This window comes from Aotus nancymaae, unplaced genomic scaffold (genome assembly GCF_030222135.1).
Source record: "Aotus nancymaae isolate 86718 unplaced genomic scaffold, 86718_ANA_hifiasm-v0.15.2.pri h1tg000064l_1, whole genome shotgun sequence".
Classification (NCBI taxonomy): Eukaryota; Metazoa; Chordata; class Mammalia; order Primates; family Aotidae; genus Aotus; species Aotus nancymaae.
The window spans coordinates 29,806,885-29,827,121 of NW_026988479.1; the positions used below are offsets into that span (position 1 = coordinate 29,806,885).

The following is a 20,237-nucleotide window of genomic DNA, read 5'->3' on the forward strand; positions in this document are numbered from 1 at the left end:
GGTAAGAGAAGCTATTTGGCTATGAGGCAAAAGTAGGTGGACAATTCCTTTCTGAACCTTCATTCATCTGGCACAGCCAGGTTTTGGAGCTTGTTATAAAATGTAAACCCCAGCCCAGACTGATCTGTTGTGACCTCATGTCTGTCAGGACACTCATCATATGGCTTCTTGGATCATTGTTGGTTCTTGGTGCTGGAGATTGGACTGGTGGGTAAAAGAGTATGAGCTCAAGGAGCACCTCTTTTCTGGCAGCTGTTTGTATGTATAGTTGAAACTACCTGCTTTTGTGAATCAATTAAGTCCTGTCTGTACAAGTGAGACCCTGCACTGGGGTTTGAAGACCAGGATTCCTTCCTGCCAGTTTCTCTCATTGGCAGCTCAGTTCTCAAACATTAATTGGCCATGAGCATTGCACAGGAAGCATACAACTGCAGGTGTTCAATTCCTGCCCACCTTCCAAAATTGATTTCTAGAGTTTATAGAGGGAGTCAAGAATCTGCATTTCAGCCAAGCCAGCCCCTCTTCCCAGGTGATCTGTAGACCACAGAAGTGGTATTGCAAGTCTGCTAGCTCACTGGTATATAGTTTCTACAACTGAAGTGAGTATTTCTCAGACTGCCTTCTGCTCAGGAACTCCTGCTGAATGGGAGTCGCTCAGTTTAGTAACATTTCTTTCGGAACAGCTCTGCTATTTTATTTTTCTTTTCAAGAAATTTAAGTGTCTAATACTAAAGAATATAAATGAGGCAGGTATGGTGGCTCGTGTCTGTAATCCCAGCACTTTGGAAGGCCGAGGAGGGCAGATCACGAGGTCAGGAGTTTGAGATCAGCCTGGCCAACATGGTGAAACCCTGACTCCACCAAAAATACAAAACTTAGCTGGGCGTGGTGGCACATGCCAGTAGTTAGAGCTACTTGGGAGGCTGAGGCAGGAGAATTACTTGAATCCAGGAGGTGGAGGTTGCAGTGAGCCGGGACTGCGCTATTGCACTCTACTTGGGCAACAGAGCGAGATTCTGTCTCAATAAATAAATAAATAAATACATACATATAAATGTAAGTATCAAAACAAGAACCCAAATACAGTTATGCGTCCCTTAACCAGGGATACATTGAGAAATGCGTCATTAGTTGATTTTGTCATCCTGTCAACCTAGAGTGTACTTAAACAAATGGTACAGCCTACTATGGACTTAGGGTGTGTGGTACAACCTGTTGTTCCTGGGCTACAAACCTGTGCAGCATGTTCCTGTACTGAATACTGTAGGAGTTATAATATAATGGTAAGTATTTGTGTATCTAAACATAGAAAACTTACTGTAGGCTGGGCACGATGGCTCATGCCTGTAATCCCAGGACTTTGGGAGGCTGAGGTGGGCAGATTGCCTGAGGTCAGAGGAGTTCAAGACCAGCCTGGCCAATGTGGTGAAACTCCCATCTCTACTAAAAAAAAATGCAAAAGTTAGCTGGGCATGGTGGTGGGCTACTGAAATCCTAGCTACTGGTAAGGCTGAGGTGGGAGAATCACTTAAATCCAGGAAGCGGAGGTTGTAGTGAGCTGAGATCATGCAACTGGACTCCAGCCTGGGTGACAGAGCGAGACCTCATTTCAAAAAAAAAAAGAGAAAGTGCTGTAAAAATATGGTATAAAATGGCCGGGCATGGTGGCTCACGCCTGTAATCCCAACACTTTGGGAGGCCAAGGCAGGCGGATCACCTGAGGTCAAGAGTTGGAGACCAGCCTGACCAACTTGGAGAAATCCCGTCTCTACTAAAAATACAAAAATTAGCTGATCGTGGTGGTGCATGCCTGTAATCCCAGCTACTTGGGAGGCTGCGACAGGAGAATCACTTAAATCCAGGAGGCTGAGGTTGTAGTGAACCAAGATCATGCCACTGCGCTCCAGCTTGGGTGACAGAGTAAGGACTCCGTCCCCCGAAAAGTGGTATGAAATATAGAATAAAAAGTGTTCCTTCTTCATATCCACTGCTTCACTTGACCAGCCTTAAATTTTTTTTCTTTTTTTCTTTTTTGAGACAGAGTCTTGTACTGTCGCCCAGTTTCTGGAGTGCAGTGGCATGATCTTGGCTTACTGTAACCTCTGTCTCCTGGGTTCAAGCAATTCTTGCCTCAACCTCCCAAGTAGCTAGGATTACAGGCACCATGTCCAGATAATTTTTTGTATTTTTAGTAGAGACGGGGTTTCACTATGTTGGCCAGGCTAGTCTCAAACTCCTGACCTCGTGATCCGCCTGCCTTGGCCTCCCAAAGTGCTGGGATTATAGGTGGGAGCTACTGTACCCAGCCATCCTTAAAACATTTTTAAAGATTTTTTAAAATGGCACACTGACTACAGTCACCAAAATTTATTGTACATTTAAAAATAACAAAGTCTAACTGCATTGTTTGTAACTCAAAGGATAAATGCTGGAGGTGATGGACAACTCATTTACCCTGATGTGATTGTTACACCTGTATCAAGGTATCTACCCCATAAATATGTAAACCTATGTACCTACACAAATTAAAAATTAAAAAAATACATATATGATGAAATGGCACACTGGTATGGGGCGGCTCCATTAAAATCTTATGGGAGCAGCTGTCATTTGTGGTTGGAGATGTCATTATTTGGCTCATGACTATACTTACTGCTGGTTTAAGAAGCGAAGCTCCGATTTAAAAATATTAAATATGGTGGTGTGGTTTTGGGTAACCCTTGTCAGTTTAACAGTGAAATTCACTAGGTTAAATCAAAATAACTGTTAAGTATATACAGAGAAAACCTACCTTAGAATTACCTAGCAGATTCCTGACTCCACCATTGCTGAGCAAAAATCTCTGAAGGATGGGACCAGGAATCTACATTTTGACAAGCTCCCTCACATGGTAATTCAAATATATGCCAAAATTTAATAGTTTGTCTTGGAAAGCTGGCTGCATTTATGGAAATCAATGGGTGTAAGGACAAAATCACAAGATGTTAGAACTGCAAGGACTGCACATGATAAGATTCTGCCCACCCCTACCACAGGCTTCTGATCGAAGAGACTGAAGACACTGGAGGGCAATTCTTGTCAAGCATCCATGGTAAGAGCTCTGGTGTCTGAGCCAGGACTCATCCAGTCTCTTGACTTGTATAGGCCAGGGCTCTGGTCACTCTTGCACTTTCAGTTTGGAACATGGGGCAACAGTCCTTCCTAACTATGGTGTCCAGATCTTAGAAAGTAAAAATATAGGGTACACCTAGTTAAATTTGAATTTTAGAGAAATCAAATAATTATTTAGCATAAATATGCCCCAAATATTGCAGGGGACATACTTAGTCCATAATATTATGGTTTATCCAAAATTTAGATTTAGCGGAGTGTCCTGAATTGCTGTTCGCTAAATCTGGCAACCATATTCTCTCCCCACCTTACCCCCCTTTTTTTGGCACCTGGCAGGTTCAAGAATTGCCCCAAAGAAATGAAAAATAATTATGTATTTATGGTACTATTATTTGATTTAATCTGTTAAACAATCCTGTGAGCTAGCTGCCATGGACTCCCTTCATGGTTCAGGAAAATGAGAGGTTAAGTCTGACTCCTGGGATCATCTCTGTAAGCTGTCTTTTTGCCTCCTCATGAACCTAGTTGCTTGGCTCTCATTGATGTGTGGCCCAGTTAATGCCTATCAAGTTATAAGCTGCGTGAGAGATGCTCAGTTTTGACTCATCTGCCCTTGGCCTTATGAGTTTCTTAATTGATGGCAGCTGTTGGTTAGTACATCCAAGAATGGACTCCAAAGTCCATGCTGTTAACTGCTGTGCTAACCTAACTCTTAACCCAGCAACATAGTAAATTGTTGGTAGGGTGGCTTTGGGATAGGGGTCAGACCCCCTCTACATTCTCTAGTATATGTGCTGCCAAAGCGAGCATGCCTCCTCTACATTCTCTAAAGGGGTGTGTGTGCTGGTGCCTTGAGAGCATCTGTGTGCAGGGATGGGGAGTCTGCAGATGGGCCAGTACCCTGGCTGCTGAGCCTGTCTTGTCTCCATATTCATGGCATCCCAGGGCTCAACTCTTTCCCAGTTGGGGTGTAGCATGTAACACTGAAGGAGCCTGTAGGCTGGCCTGAACTCAGCAAGAGGCAAATTAGCAGCTCCTGGAAAGCAAGGCTGCCTGGCCAGGCTGGCCTGGATTCAGGGAACTAGTCACTACTTGAGAACTCCAGCTTCCTATCTGCTTTTGGGATCACCCTTCCTGGAAAGTCCCTCCCCTTGCTGTGGAAGTTTCAGGCTACCAAATGTGCCCAGGACAGACGGACAGTGAGAAAAAGATCTCCAGGGCCCACCAAGTCTTCCAGAGGGAGCTGAGAAATTCATTCCTGAATGAATTTCTGGCAGGGCTTGAAGAGGAAAAAGGGGATTGGAAATGGGACCCCTCCCAGAGCCACTTCAACCAAAGCACCCTCCCCTGTGGTCATGTATTTTAGTTCCACGTGACTAGATTTTCTTGACAGTAACATCGGTAGTTTTGGGGAACAATTCCTGTGACACTTTGGGTCCCTAAAGCCCTGCCTCCACCCTGTGAGTTAGTATAGTTGTGTAGAGTATATTTTGTTGAGAAGGAGATACTGGCTTCCTGGTTTGCCAAAGAGCTCTAAATTGGGAGATAAGAACTTGATGTTCCAGTGCCAACTCTACAGCAAATCACTGGTGACTTCGGCCTCTCCTGGTCCTCAGTTTTTCTGTATGTATAATGAGATTCTCAAGTCTTTCCAAACCTGACTGGGTCAGGGATCAGCCTCTCCACTCCAATAATGGGAATAATCCAAAGAAATTTCTTGGGGAATTCAGAAGCCTCTTCCAATAAAGGATGCCAAAGGCTGAGGTGGGTGGATCACTTGAGGTCAGGAGTTTGAGACCAGTCTGGCCAACATGGTGAAACCCTGTCTGTACTAAAAATACAAAAAAAATCAGACAGGTGTGGTGGCTCGCGCCTATAGTCCCAGCTACTCAGGAGGCTGAGGCAGGAGAGTTGCTTGAACCTGGGAGGTGGAGGTTGCAGTGAGCCTACATTGCACCACCGCACTCCAGTCTGGGCAACAGAGTGAGACTCTGTCTCAAAAAATCAAAAAATGACTTTGGCTCACCACCAAGGACAGAAAGAAAACCTCTTGAGGTTAGTAGCCTCTAACTTCAGGGTAATGGAGTCAGGTGTACATGGAGTCGTGTATGCCTAGCAACCTACCTGAGAGGATCGGCTTCTGAAGTCCAGGACCTAGGAAAGCCCATGGGTGCCCACAAGCTGATTACGCATAGCTCATTCATTTAACTGGGAATCATCATCATACTTACCTTCTAGAGTGGTTGTGAAAAATAAATGAGCTACTACATGTAAAAAAACTTTGGCACCATGTAAAGACATAGTAAGGCAAGCTTGTCCAAAGGATGGCGTTGTATGTATCCTGACACAAATTTGAACTTTCTTAAAACATTATGAGATTTTCTTGCAATTTTCTTTTTCTTTTTTTTTTTTGAGATGGAGTCTTGCTTTTGTTTCCCAGGCTGGAGTGCAAATGACATGATCTCAGCTCACGGCAACTTCTGCCTCCTAGGTTCAAGCGATTCTCCTGCCTCAGCCTCCTGAGTACCTGGGATTACAGGCACCCACCATGACACCCAGCTAATTTTTTGTATTTTTAGTAGAGATGGGGTTTCACTATGTTGGCCAGCCTGGTCTCGAACTCCTGACCCTACCCACCTCGGCCTCCCAAAGTGCTGGGATTACAGGTGTCAGCTACCGTGCCTGGCTTTTTTTTTTTTTTTTTAAAGGCTCATCAGCTATCATTAGTGTTAGTGTGTTTTACATGTGGCCCAAGACAATAATTCTAATGTGGCCCAGGGAAGCCAAAAGATTGGACACCTCTATAGTAAGCACTCGTAATTGATTACAGTCTAGTGGAGCTGAGATACATACAGATGCAACCATGTCAGGTGGTACTGAGTGCCTTGAAGACCTTAAATTGTAGACTGAATTAGAACTTGATCCAGAGTTGCTGGTTGGGTAGCACTTTACATTGGTCAGTCAAGAAGCCTCCTGAGGAGAATTTATATTGAGATCTCTGACTAGATCTGAGGAATCAGTCATCTTGCTCTTCAGCATTACATTGTGTGACTTTGGGTAAGTCCCTTCCTTCAGTTTCATTTTCTGGACAACTGGAATAGTTGTCTTTTTGAGATGATTAAGTGAAATCATACATAGACAGCAACTTAATCAGTTTTTGGTACCTCATCAATATGCATTAAAAGGTGATTATTATTACTATTCTAATTAGAACTAAATGTGCTCTTTAGAAAAGGCTGGGTTAGGGAGCTGGCACTTGAAGGCCAGGGGCTTTAGTGGCCACTGATGTATTTCAGCTGTGTTGATTATTGATTAGCTTTGGAGCAGGATTTCAGGGACTGGTACCAGCAGTGGGAGTGGCCACAGCTGCCCGAGGGCGGCTGGGTCCATGTCTGGGCAGGGAGAGTGGGAGTACTGGGCCACCTGGGTTACCACAGGCTAAAGAGAGTCAGCTGGGGCTGGGCCTGGGCTGGGCCAGGCTGGCCAGCATCATGACTGGAGCCTGGCCCACCATTGCCCCTCCTCCCTGGCCAAGGGTACACAAACTCTGCACTCCTAAGCTGCTGGCGGCCTGCAGCTTCCTTTCAGCGGGAGCTCAAGAGGGTCTAACCTTCTGAACATTTCTCTTTCCCCTCTCTCTACCCTCTACTCTCCCTAAGAATGCCCTTCAGGCCCCTTCTGCATTTCATCTGTAGGTCTAGGGTGAATTTGGGTGGGAGGACTGGGCAGAGAGGCCTCTGAGAGGTGGCACCGACAGCAGCAGCTGGTGAGCAAGGTGACGAGGGCTAATATGGCATTCTTTTTACTCCATAGAAGAATGTTTCTGCTTAGGGAGTGGTGGGGTCAGTGAGTATGCGAGGAAAAGCCATTGGGTCCCCAGGCTTCCCTGTATGCCTACACCCCATTCCCAGGATGAGTGACAGCTGAAAGTAGCCAGGCTTTTCACATAATCTGCCCCCAGGCTGGCCTGGGAGGGACAGGCACAGATGGGTAGTATAACCCAGGCACTCTTTCCTGCCTGCTTCACCCTCCTTTCAGATGGTGTTGCACCTTCCACAGTCAGTGTCCCTGGACGCAGGCTCAGGAAGATAGTGGTGACCTTTGTCATCTCTGGGGCTGAGGGTGGGGCAGAATCCATGTTAGCTGGATCCCCCTGAGCAACCTCTGGGATAACTGGGAGGAACTGGGAGGTGGGAGGTGGGTCTGGAAGGAATGTCTCTTTCCTCATAGGGCTGCCAGTGCTAGAGTGCTGAAGTTAAACTCAAGGTGGGTGTGCTTGGTGGTAGTTTCCCTTGCCTTTCTGGGTAGGGGAGAGGGGAAATGTCACCGAAGTGCCTCCTGCCCAGCTGTTAGCTTAGGCTTACTGCAAGAGGCTTTCGTTTTCCCCAGTATGTAGAATGATTTCCGGGCATCCCTGCTCTTGAGAAACTGTCCTGTTGGCTACAATAAAGTGATAACTTACACCACTTAGCTTCTCTTCCACTTCCTTTTAGTGGTTAAGAGCACAGGTTTTAGAGTTAGACTGCTTGTCTCCAAATCCTGTTCCACTGTTTACTGGCTGTGATCTTGGCAAATAACCTTTCCACCATGTGTCTTGGGTTCCTCATTTTAAAATGGGACAAATGAAAGAAACTAATTCTGGCCAGGCGCAGTGGCTCACGCCTGTAATCCCAGCACTTTGGGAGGCCGAGGCAGGTGGATCACGAGGTCAAGAGATCGAGACCATCCTGGTCAACATGGTGAAACCCCGTCTCTACTAAAAATACAAAAAATTAGCTGGGCACGGTGGCACGTGCCTGTAGTCCCAGCTACTCAGGAGGCTGAGGCAGGGGAATTGCCTGAACCCAGGAGGCAGAGGTTGCGGTGAGCCGAGATCGTGCCATTGCACTCCAGCCTGGGTAACAAGAGCGAAACTCTGTCTCAAAAAAAAAAAAAACTAATTCAACGTGATCATCAAGATTAAGAGATTCCATGCTGAGAGTTTTAAAACTGTGTGGCGTCTAGTAAATGCTCACTACATACTATTTACACTTGTCATTAGTCGTGCATCTGCAATTTGCTGCTAGCATTTCTTATGTTTTGATGAGAAATCTCAGTGGTTGAAATCTTTCTTTCTGTCCCCACACCTGTAGACCCCAATATTAGGCGGGTGAGGCTGGGGTCGAATGGTAGGTAATGCTCCCAAGGGTTATACAACTGGTGAGTGTTGCATTATGGATTGGGGCTCAGCATTGATATCAGGCAGTTGGGTTGCCTGTGAGTCAAAGTGGGGCTAGGGTCTGTGTTCCTCTGGGAGCCAGCAGTTTCTGGGACACTAGCAGTTTCTCTGTACTTGGGAGGGCCCCAGCTGAAGGCTAAGGGTTGAGGCTATAGCCTCAGGAATTAGCAATTGACAAGCAAAGCCTCTTCTGGTGTGAAGTCACCATTATTAAACAAGTGTCTGCTGTGTTGCCAGGCCCTGAGCTAGATACTGGGGTTATTGCTGTGAAAGCAGCCCTGTCCTCCCTGCCCTCGGGGGAGGGGCAGATAAGTAACCAGCCAGTTAACATTTACAATACCGTGGGTGCACATAGGAGGGGTATTTCACCATACTTGAGGTCTGGGTGGTCTTCCCCCAAGGAGGTTGACCTAATGGCCAGGTGTATGGTAGCAGATGGGTGAGAGTGAATATAATACAGCCCCTAAACCCAACAGATTATCTTGTTCCTCAGGGTAGTAGTATTTAGCTCTCTGGTAAACTCAGCCTTTTCAGATGCCAATCTCCACGAGATAACAGTCCTCAAATAAGCATTTAGTCTTCCTAATTTTCCTGGCAGTGCTCAGGCCTGAAATCTGGTAGTCCTTCTAGCCACCCACTCTGGGTCCTGAAGGCTTTCTTTGAATTGTTCAGCCTTTTCTCACCTTTCTCGCACTGGTCCCTCAGTTCTAATTGTAGCTTCCCCGGCCTCTTACCAGATCTTTTTACTGTGACCTGATGAGTTTGAATCACCCATGTGCTTTCTACCTGTTGGTTGAACCAAGTTCTTCCCTCTCAGACCTTCACATGTGGCACCTCTGGGTAGCTTTTGTTTCAAAAGGTCAGCAGCCTTAGGATCTTTTCAGAACAAGACAATAGTGAAAATACTTATAAATCTTTTTACCTTTCCATGTACTGGCCAGGGTTATGGGTTTAGTAGGCTGAGAGAGACTGCCTAACTGTCTTTCTTGTCTGTGCTGAGTGAAAAGAGGAATGACTAAATTTCAACTGAAAGGGAACTCTCTCAGCCTTCCCCATGTTCTTCCTTTCTCCCTAACAAAGCAGGGCTTTATGCCAAAGCACTCCTGGGGGTACTGTGGTAAATCCCTCCACCTTTCTTTCCCCATTTTAAACTACAAAGTTCTGAAGCCTTCCTTTTTCCTGGGGAAACTTGCCGTGGGGCCTCCAGTCTCTGGAGGGCAATATAGAGGTGTGGTGTCCCCACTCAGTGGGTACAGGTCATCACTTAGAAGACCCAGGTGAAGGGGATTGGCTCATTTGCAGTCTGGATTGGACGAATCAAACCAGTTGATTCCCAGGAGTTTTTTCCATACATTCTGGTTCTTTGATGTTGAGAGATGATTTGGTTTATCTCCCCCTATCGCCATCTCTATCTCAGAGTGAGGGTGGTGATTGTTTGGAAATAGTACTATCTTCCTTTGTGTATTATAACATTATATTGTGTGCCAGGTACTCTTACTATGCTCAATTCATTTAACTGTTCCAGCAGCCCTGTAACTATGACTTCAGTTTTACAGAAGAAGGTAAAGTTCAGAGGGACCCTGTGAGGAGCAGAGTAGGTAGGGACTCCACCCCCTAAGTCCATCCCGTAGCAAAGTCCATGTGCTTAGTGGGGCTATCTGACTTTCCCAGGTGGTATTTGAATGACGGAGTGTTACACACTTGAAAATAGAGGCTGAAAGAGAGAATCTCAGGGTTGGACAGTCAAGGTTGTGTGGTCATTAACCACTCTGAGACTTTACAGAGGAGCTCTCATCCCTACTCCAACCATCCCAGTTAGTAATTCCTCTCTGCCCTGCCATTTCTCAGCACCCACCTTCTACCCCTCATTTCTCTTCGTCCTTCATTAGCAGTAGTGGCTTAGCTCCCTGCTCCTCAACACTCAAAATAACCTTAAGTAATCCAAGTAAAAATAGTGGGTTTGCCATGCAGATAGTTGCTAGAAAAGTCCTCTGGTGTTCTCACCACCAGACATTGATTGCTTCTTGCATGTAGTAATTTTGGTATGTTTCAGTTTTAACAAAGGCATGTGTCTTTTTTTTTGGATTTTTATTAGAGACATGGTTTCACCATGTTGACTAGGCTGGTCTCAAACTCCTGACCCCGTGATTTACTTGCCTTGTCCTCCAAAGTGCTGGGATTACAGGCGTGAGCCACTAGTTCCACTCATGATATTCAGCTCTGGAATATTATGCCTCTGGACCCCCTGGAAGTAGAGTTACTAGAATTAGTACTGGCTCCTGGCTATGGTCCTCTGGGACAGAAGGTGCTTTTCCTTCTCTTCCAGATATCCTTTAGGCTCTGGTTTGCCTTAGTTGAGGAAGAAGACTCTCCTAAGGACCCTGTCTGCCTCGGAGACCCATGGATGGATAAGCTGCTGGGCCCAGCCATCCATTACTGTTTTCTCAGAAAAACCATGGAAGTACTCTAAGATTACGCTAAGAATGTTTTTGACCCATTCTTCACCAGTAGACTCATGGAAATCATTGGGCTCCATGGAATTTCTGATGAGCTGTTGAGGAGCTTTGGCAAGGGAGTCAAGACTTTTAGCTCTCATTTTGGCTCTGCAGCTAGTCTTGAGGAAGCCTGTTCCCTTTTTCTGTCCTCGCTTCCCTATCTGCAAATTGAGTGGATTAGAACTCTTGTCTTCTTTGTCACTCTAACATTCTATAACTGTTTTCTTCAGCAGGTGAATGATGTTTCCAGACTGGGTGTTGGGTCGGTGGCGACAGTCACGCAGGTTTCTGAATGCAAGGATAGAAGAATTGTCCCTTGATTTGGTTGGCATGTCACCGGACATGGGGACAGGTGCCTGTGCAAAGGATTGGTTTGTGTTGGAAACCATTTCAGATGCCAGCCCAGCTGAACCTGTATCTTCTGTGTGTACCTGTGTGCACATGGGTGCTAGTGGTTATCTGGTGAGGGTTGGTGGCTGACACGGATAATCTAGTCTTTCTGGCCTCTTGTAGGGCCCGACAGCAGCTCATCTGAGCCCTTCTGGGTTTCCTTGAAGCCCAATAGGATTTAACAAATCTGTGAATTTTAGATTTTAAAGGCAGAAGTGGCTTTTGCTCCCCAGAGAATTTTTCTGCCTCTCTGGGGCCTTTTTCTCCTTGTCAGGAGCAACCTGAAGCCCTACCTGGGAACAGAGAAAGAAGCAGGGCACCATGGGTTTTCAGAACAGGAACCTTGGGATGGACCTTTTTCACCAAACTCACACGGGACTAATTTAAGAATATTCATGTGTATGGTCAGATTATTGTATTCTCATCAGCTTGGGATTGGTGGCAGAGTAGGGAGTCTTCATGGCAGGAGGGCTCTCACTGGAGACTGAGCTTTCGATACTTTACCTTTTGTAATCAAACAATGATCTGACTTTGCCTCATCTTTTTAAGGAAAAGTCTTCAGGAATACTGGCCCCTCTGCACCTGATTCTTCTTTCTAACATCCGGTTAGTGAAGTTGGCATTGGTGGTATGGGCCTTTTGGCCTGCTGTCCTGGTAGCATGCACGCAGTGTTGTTGGGTACTGGGAGAAGTGATGACCAGCCATAGTGCAGGTATACATGAATCTGGTCCTGGTTTGAAACAGACTGAAGATTTTATTAGGGTACTAGATGGTATCAGGCTCGTCCAGGCTAACCCAGGAGTCCCAGGGGAGTGAGTGCAGAGTGGACCCTTGGGCCTAAGGACTCTATCCTCTTGGGATTGAGATTTTCTGGTTCATCATTGCCCTGCACTTGGGATGTGGGATGCTGTTGGTTGGATTACACAGCTCCAGCTCTCAAAGGCCTGTGGGATATCTTGAAGGGGTAGTGGCTCCAGTAGGGAGTGGAAACCAGGAATGCAGTGGCCTCACAGTGATGAATGTGCCACCTCGCTGCTACCAATTCCACAGTGAGGGACACTCTACTTACTAAGGGAACATGGGTCTGATCAAGGAGTAGAACATTCCTTTCCAAGCCAGCTGGACAAATTTCTCTGCTTGGAGACTGGGGCAGCTCTTGCCCTGGCATGAGTGGCTAACAATACAGGCAAGATGATAGAGCAGTGGGTGAGCAGAGCCAGAGGATGTATCTTTTCCTGTGGGTTTCTAGGGGGAAAAGGGGCACAGAAATTCTTGGTCTTCAGAATAGTGTTGGGAAAACAAGTGTGGGTATAGAAGGGACTGGACCTTCTAGAGCCACTTCCTTAAAAAAAAAAAATGAGGCATTTGTTTTTGATAAAAGCCTATGTTTGTCTTTGTTGAAAAACTGAAGTCCCTGTAAATGTTATATTTAATTCCTGATCTTACATGTCCTTCTAGAGTTTGTACTGTATATGTATGCATGTACACTTTCGTTTTACAAAAAGAATTTTAAGAAACTTAAGCGGCCGGGTGAGTTGTCTCAGCCTGTAATCCCAGCACTTTGGGAGGCCAAGGTGGGCAGATCACGAGGTTAGGAGATTGAGACCATCCTGGCCAACATAGTGAAACCCTGTCTCTACTAAAAAAAATACAAAAATTAGCTGGGCGTGGTGGCGAGCGCCTGTAGTCACAGTTACTCAGGAGGCTGAGGCAGGAGAATTGCTTAAACCTGGGAGGCAGAGGTTGCAGGGAGCCGAGATTGAGCCACTGCACTCCAGCCTGGCGCCTGACGACAGAGCAAGACTCTGTCTCCAAAAAAAAAAAAAAAAAACTTCAGCTGGGCACGGTGGCTCATGCCTGGTAATCCTAGCACTTTGGGAGGCCAAGGTGGGCAGATGACTTGAGGTCAGGAGTTCGAGACCAGCCTGGCCAACATGGTAAACCCCATCTCTACTAAAAATACAAAAATTAGTTGGGCATGGTGGCACACATTTGTAGTCCAAGCTACTTGGGAGACTGAGGCAGGAGTATCTCTCTAACCTGGGAGGCTGAGGTTGAAGTAAGCCGAGATGGTGTCAGTGTACTCCAGCATGGGTGACAGAGCAAGACTATATCTCAGAACAAACTTTTCTTTTCTTTTTTTTTTTTTTAAAGACAGAGTCTCACTCTGTCACCCAGGCTGGAGTGCAGTGGTGTGATCTCGGCTCACTGCAGCCCCTGCCTCCCAGGTTCAAGTGAGTCTTGTTTCTCAGACTCCCAAGTAGCTGGGATTTCAGGTGCCCACTACCATACCCAGCTAATTTTTTGTATTTTTATTAGAGATGGGTTTTCGCCATGTTGGCCAGGCTGGTCTTGAACTCCTGATCTCAGGGGATCCACCAGCCTCAGCCTCCCAAAGTGCTTGGATTACAGGCATGAACCACTGCATTCGGCCACAGTCTTTTCATTTATTGTGTTTGTTTCTTTATATTTGTAGAAATTATTATTTTTTATTTATTTTTTTGAGACGGTGTCTCACTCTCACCAGGCTGGAGTGCAGTGGTGTGATCTCAGCTCACTGCAACCTCCACCTCGCGGGTTCCAGCAATTCTCCTGCCTCAGCATCCCCAGTAGCTGGGATTACAGGCGCACACTGCCACACCCAGCTAATTTTTGTATTTTTAGTAGAGATGGGGTTTCACTGTGTTGGCCAGGATGGTCTCAATCTGTTGACCTCGTGAGCCACCCACCTTGGCCTCCCAAAGTGCTGGGATTACAGGCATGAGCCACCACACCCGGCCAAGATCATTATCTTTTTAATTACTTTTCTAAAAATGGATGAACTTTAGTCAGACCCCTACTTTGGGATATATAGGTTGTTGTCCATTTTTTGAAATTAAAAATAACACTTTGGTTGGACATCTCTATACATAACTCTTGTCTAATTTGTATCATTAGGATCAGTTCTTAGAGGTGGGACTGCTGAGTCAAGTGGGAGTCCACTTTTTCTTTGGAAACTCAGAAGGCAGACAAAACTCTTTCCTAAGCAGCCGGCCTTGGTATGGTCCCTAGATTTCTTGATGGTTCACTTAGGGTTTTTACCTTGCCTTCTCAGTGATCACTAGTCCTGGTGTGCTCACGTCAAACTTCTAGAATATTGGGCCAGAAATGATCTTTCACATCTTTCCTTTAGAAATCTGCTATGATTCAGGAACCTTGAGTTAATAGGGCTGACTGGTGGCATGGACTTCTTTCTCCAGGCCTGTCTCTATTATAGAACTATACTCGCTAAGGGCATCCCACCTGAGTCTGGACTCCTAGGGTTTTAGCTGCCGGCGTCCAGCTCTTTATATAATCTTGCTTTCTATGACTTCTTCAGGAATGGGCTGGTAAAATTGTTACTGGTGTTTGAGCACATGTCTTTCCTCTCTCTACTGTGTCTTCCTACTTTGGGAACTTGCAGATTGCTTGGTGGAGTGGGGATGGTGATGAGGGTGAGAAGCTCTGTCAGTAGCCCCCTCATATGGGCTCTGTGTTATTAACTCTCCCTTCTTGTTCCCACAGAACACTCTGCCCCAGCCAAGGTGGTGAGAGCAGCTGTTCCTAAACAGCGCAAAGGCAGCAAGGTAAGGAATAAGAGTAGGAGACTTTCTGGAGTTGGTGGCCTCTTGTTCTAGTGAATGAATGCTCCTGGACTGCCAACTAGTTCTGGATTGTCTATGAATTGCAGGGGAGCCCCTTCTGGGTATCCAGTGTGAATGGTCCTGGTGAACAGACTGTTTTGGACTCTGATATCTTGGTGAAGCTTGGGTGGGGGACTGAATAGCAAAGGCAGGGTCACCGCTCAGGCCCTCATAGTGTATGTTCCCTGCAGGTTGGTGACTTTGGAGATGCAATCAATTGGCCCACACCTGGAGAGATAGCCCACAAGAGTGTGCAGGTGAGTCTGTAGGGAAGGATAGGCAGGTTTGAACTCTGTTTACATATACACATTTAGCTCCTCAAGCTTCCAGAGAACCTTAGCTCTTAACCTTTTTCAGTTTTCTTTTTTTTTTCTCCTGAGATGGAGTTTCGTTCTTTTTGCCCAGGCTAGAGTGCAGTGGTGCCATCTCGTCTCACTGCAACCTACGCCTCCCGGGTTCAAGTGATTCTTCTGCCTCAGCTGCCAGAGTAGCTGGAATTACAGGCGCTCGCTACCACGACCGGCTAATTTTGTATTTTTAGTAGAGACAGGGTTTTGCCATGTTGGCCAGACTGTCCTCTAACTCCTGACCTCAAGTTATCTGCCCGCCTCAGCCTCCCAAAGTGCTGGGATAACAGGTGTGAGCCATCACGCCCAGCCTCAGTGTTTTGTGATTTTTTTTTTTTTTTTTGAGACGGAGTCTCCCTCTTTTTCTCAGGCTGGAGTCAATGGTGTGATCTTGGCTCACTGCAACCTCTACCTCCGAGTTTCAAGCGATTCTTACTCTGGAAGTGCAATGGTGTGATTTCGGCTTTCTGCAACCTCCGCCTCAGCCTTTCCCGAGTAGCTGGGATTACAGGCACCTGCCACCATGTGCGGCTAATTTTTTTGTATTTTTGTAGAGATGGAGTTTCACTATGTTGGCCAAACTGGTCTTGAACTTCTGAACTCAGGTGATCCGCCCACCTCAGCCTCCGAAAGTGCTGGGATTACAGGCGTAAGCCACTGCACCTGGCCCCCCGGCTTCTCAGTTTTCTAAATGGAGTCGTTAATACAATCTGAGCAACATTGAAATAGCTAAGAATTGTCATCATTTGAGCCTTTGCTTTGTGTCAGGGACTGCCAAGTACAGTTATCCTTTATTATACATGGTGGGGCTGGCGGCAGGGGTTGGTTCTAGGACCCCTGCGTATACCAAAATCTTCATATACTCAAGTCCTGCAGTTGGCCCTGCAGGACTGACATATATGAAAAGTTGGCCTTCCGTGTATACAGGTTTCACATCCTGCTAATACTGTATTTTTGATCTGCATTTGGTTTTTAAAAGTCATGCCTATAAGTGGACCCACAAAGTTCAAAGCCATTTATTCCAGGGTCAACTGAATCTTCTGTTCGTCATTTCATCTAAGCCTCACAGTGACTCTGAGATAGGTCCTTTTGTAATTCCCATTTTACAGATGAAGCTGCTGAGACTTGCAGAGGTTAATTACTAGCCCTTGATGGCCAAGTGGGGATTGGAAGTCAGGTGTGTTGTGTTATTCCCCAGCCTGTGTTCTCAATCACTGGTTTTCTGAGTGAAGTAGAGTGGTCATTAGGCCAAGTACCGACCACATGTCTTGGGGAAGCTTATAAAATTCTCCTGGGTCCTGGCAAAGAGAGGACTCCGAGTCAGTTGTCTTCTTCCCAGCACTTTTGTTCTGGGCCAGTGGCTTAGAGTCTACTCACTGGCTATGGCCGCTTTTACTTCACAGACAGTGTTGTTGTTGATAGGCCAGAGGGCATCTCTTCCATCCCACAGACTACCTAGATAACATGGCCCTGTTGCAGGGAGTAATTTTGCCCCTGTGAGCCTCAGCATCGCTGTCCTGAGGGTTGTCTCTGTCACTTAGACTTGGAAGCTGGAGAGAGAAGTTGCCTCTCCCACCTTCTGGCCTATTTGACCATGCTTCCCAGTGAAACCATCTCAGGTGTGAAAATGACCTTAGAATCCATCCCGCCATTGCATGTTGTTGCTCCTGCCTGCCTTTCTAGTAACAGGGAGTGCCTTCCCTCCCATACCATGAAGCACTCACACTTACCTCCCTGTTACTTTACTTCCTGCTATAGCCACAGTCCCACAAGCCTCAGCCTGCCCGTAAACTGCCACCCAAGAAGGACATGAAGGAACAGGAGAAAGGAGAAGGGAGTGATAGTAAGGAGAGTCCGAAAACCAAATCGGACGAATCAGGGGAGGAAAAGAATGGAGATGAGGATTGCCAGCGAGGCGGGCAGAAGAAGAAAGGTGAGTGACTGGGAGCAGGACTTGGGAGAAGGTGGCAGGGTAAAACTGAAATGTCAGGAGTCCACAGGGCTGCTGGAGGAGTTTTAGGTGCCCCCTCTGAAAAGTCAGTAGGAAACTGATGGAATTAGGCTGGTGAGACAGCAGTCTTCAACCATCTGTCATTCATCAGTCCCTCCTCTCAAAGACAAGAACTTTCAGGAAGACTGCTGAAATTTTGGCTTCCGTAATACTGATCCAAAGTAACCACAGTTTAAACAAGATAAAACTTACTTTCTTTGACATAACAGCTTGGTGTAAATAGGCCAGGCGTGGTATGGCAACTCCTGAATCCCTTTAGCTTGCTGTGGTACACTGGCTTTTCATCATCCTGATGACTTCCTATTTCCTTCTCCCCCTACCTAGCAGGAAAGGAAGTGGGAAGGGTGGCCCCCTTCTTTTTAGGGATTTAACATGGAGTTGGTTACTTCAGCTCAGCTCTTGTAGGCAGCATTTTGGCACCTGTCTATAGGAGTCTGGAAAGCATGGTCTTCATTCTGGGCAGCCATGTGTCTGAGTCCAGAAGGGGATTCTGTGGCCATGGAGACATTGATCTTGGGAGTTAATGAGGCATCTCCAACACACTGAGGGCCACTGACCATCTTATTTTAGAGATTGAAAAAGAGAGTTAGTGTGTGGGAAAGGGATCTGCCCAAGGTAACCAGATTGTGATTTGGGTCCAAGTCCAGGGCAGAGGAAGAAGAGTTGGGTAGAGCTGGCTAGGAGTCGCCTCTCCCTTAAGCCTTTCCCATGTGCCCATGCTGTCTCCCAGGAAACAAACACAAGTGGGTTCCATTACAAATAGACATGAAGCCTGAAGTGCCCAGGGAGAAACTGGCTTCACGCCCCACTCGCCCGCCGGAGCCGAGACACATAACTGCCAACCGCGGAGAGATCAAAGGTATGCATTACCCACTATGGAGGGCCTGGACTTGGGAGACACCCTCAGGCCTGACCCAGTACCCCTCTCCCCATAGGGTCTGAGCCTGCCACCTACGTGCCCGTGGCCCCCCCCACCCCAGCCTGGCAACCAGAGATCAAACCGGAGCCTGCCTGGCACGACCAGGATGAGACATCGAGTGTGAAGAGTGATGGGGCTGGTGGGGCGCGGGCTTCCTTCCGTGGCCGTGGACGGGGGCGTGGTCGCGGCCGGGGACGAGGCCGGGGTGGCACTCGAAGTACGTGAGGCCCCTTTGGGCTCCGGGATGTCCAAGGGAGTGCAGCGGGGGTGGCGGGCAGAAATCTCCTCTCCCTCATGGCACCCATTTCCCCTATAGCCCATTTTGACTACCAGTTTGGCTACCGAAAGTTTGATGGTGTGGAGGGGCCTCGTACCCCCAAGTACATGAACAACATCACCTACTACTTTGACAATGTCAGCAGCACCGAGCTTTACAGCGTGGATCAGGAACTGCTCAAAGACTACATCAAGCGCCAGATGTGAGTGCACAGAAACCTTCTTACCCCGGAGGAATGAGTGAGAGGTTAGGGGTTGCTAGAGTGTCATAGCTGGACAGAGCAGGGCTGGACGGGCCCTTCTGGTGCTTAACAGTTTAGCTTTTCTCATTGTTTATTACAGAAGTGGTACAACATTTACTTTAAGAAAAGTAGAAACTATACCACTATAACAGGAGGGAAAATGTTAAGAATCTACCCCCTTCTGTGCCTCTATTTGTAATGACAACATCGACAGAATACTAAACATTTATTGAATCCTCACTATTGGCCAGGCTCAATGTTAAGTGTTTTAGACACATTATCTTAGTTCTACAATTCTTATCTGTTTGAATTCCTGTGAGCTGAGTCTTTTAGCCCCAATTTATAGACAAGCAAATGGGCCCAGTAATTTGCACAGAATCTCACAGCTAATAAGTAACAAAGCACAGATTTAAATCCTTTTCTGTCCGATTATAAAACCTTTGCTCTTAACCACTCTGATATATTGTCTCTCAGTCCAGTAAGGAAGTCATACAAGAAAATAAATGGTTGCAATAGAGTGTTTATAAGTCTTTTAGGAGCAGAAGAGAAAGTGACCAGCAATATTTGGACTGGAATTTAAAGGAGGATGAGCAGTTTGTCAGGCATGCCAAGGGGCTTAGAGCAGAGGGAGTGATTTGACCCAAGCAAGGTAGGGTGCCATGAAGGGATCACATCAATTCTTTTCAGCCCTCAACATTGTTGGTATGTAGGATAGGGATGGGCTAGGTCAGAGGCTGTGTAAGATCGCTGGGATGTGTAGCAGAACAAGGAAGTCATACTCATAAAACTGATGCAGCAATCCCTCGGTGATAACTACTTTTTCCCTCCACTTAGTGAATACTACTTCAGCGTGGACAATTTAGAGCGAGACTTCTTCCTCCGAAGGAAAATGGATGCTGATGGTTTCCTACCCATCACCCTTATTGCTTCCTTCCACCGAGTGCAAGCCCTTACCACTGACATTTCACTCATCTTTGCGGTATGTCTTCCTCCCTGGAGCTGGGATGCAGGGGACAGAAAGGTCCTTAGAGAGCTGGAGTTTGGACCAAGGCAGAAAGCCCTGAAAGAATCATCATCTGATGATTTCTGCTGAATTCTCAAGGCTTGACTACCCTCCTCCCTTCCCTCCCTGCCTCCCCTCTCCCCCATCTCTCTATATCTATTTCATTGTAGAAAATGTCATACACTGACAAAAGTAGAGTAGTATAATGAGCCCATCACCAGCTTCAGCAAGTTTATGGCTAATCTTATTCCATCTGTACCCTCATCTGTTTATTTTCACATACTGCTTTTGAAGAAAATTCTAGAAAGCCTGACATTTTGTTCACAAATATTTTACTATAGATTTCTAAAAGATAGACTTGTTAAAAGAAAATAGCCACAATATCATTATCATACCTAAAAATATTAAGTTCTTTAATATCAAATATTCAGTCAGTTCAAATTAACCCCAATTTTGTCATATATATATATTTATTTTAAATAGTTAGTGAGAATCAGAATCCAAAGAAGACCTATAGGCTGGGTGCAGTGGCTCATACCTATAATCCCAGCACTTTGAGAAGC

At 46.4% G+C, this 20,237-nt stretch overlaps 1 protein-coding gene across 6 annotated transcripts in view; it reads left to right on the top strand.

Moving 5' to 3' along the window:
• Positions 1–20,237, top strand: part of LARP1 (La ribonucleoprotein 1, translational regulator) — a 135,399-nt gene that overhangs the window by 93,966 nt on the left and 21,196 nt on the right. For 3 of the 6 annotated variants that reach the window (XM_012449938.3, XM_012447841.3, XM_012441013.3), the window contains exons 2-8: positions 14,758–14,819; positions 15,068–15,133; positions 16,982–17,156; positions 17,965–18,093; positions 18,170–18,370; positions 18,470–18,632; positions 19,506–19,650. In XM_012449938.3, the coding sequence (XP_012305361.2) occupies positions 17,033–17,156; positions 17,965–18,093; positions 18,170–18,370; positions 18,470–18,632; positions 19,506–19,650 (762 nt within the window). In that variant the 5' untranslated portion in view covers positions 14,758–14,819; positions 15,068–15,133; positions 16,982–17,032. Of the gene's footprint in view, positions 1–14,757; positions 14,820–15,067; positions 15,134–16,981; positions 17,157–17,964; positions 18,094–18,169; positions 18,371–18,469; positions 18,633–19,505; positions 19,651–20,237 lie in introns of those variants that run through there. The other 3 variants (XM_064366548.1, XM_012448507.3, XM_064366549.1) reach the window with 3 other exon arrangements.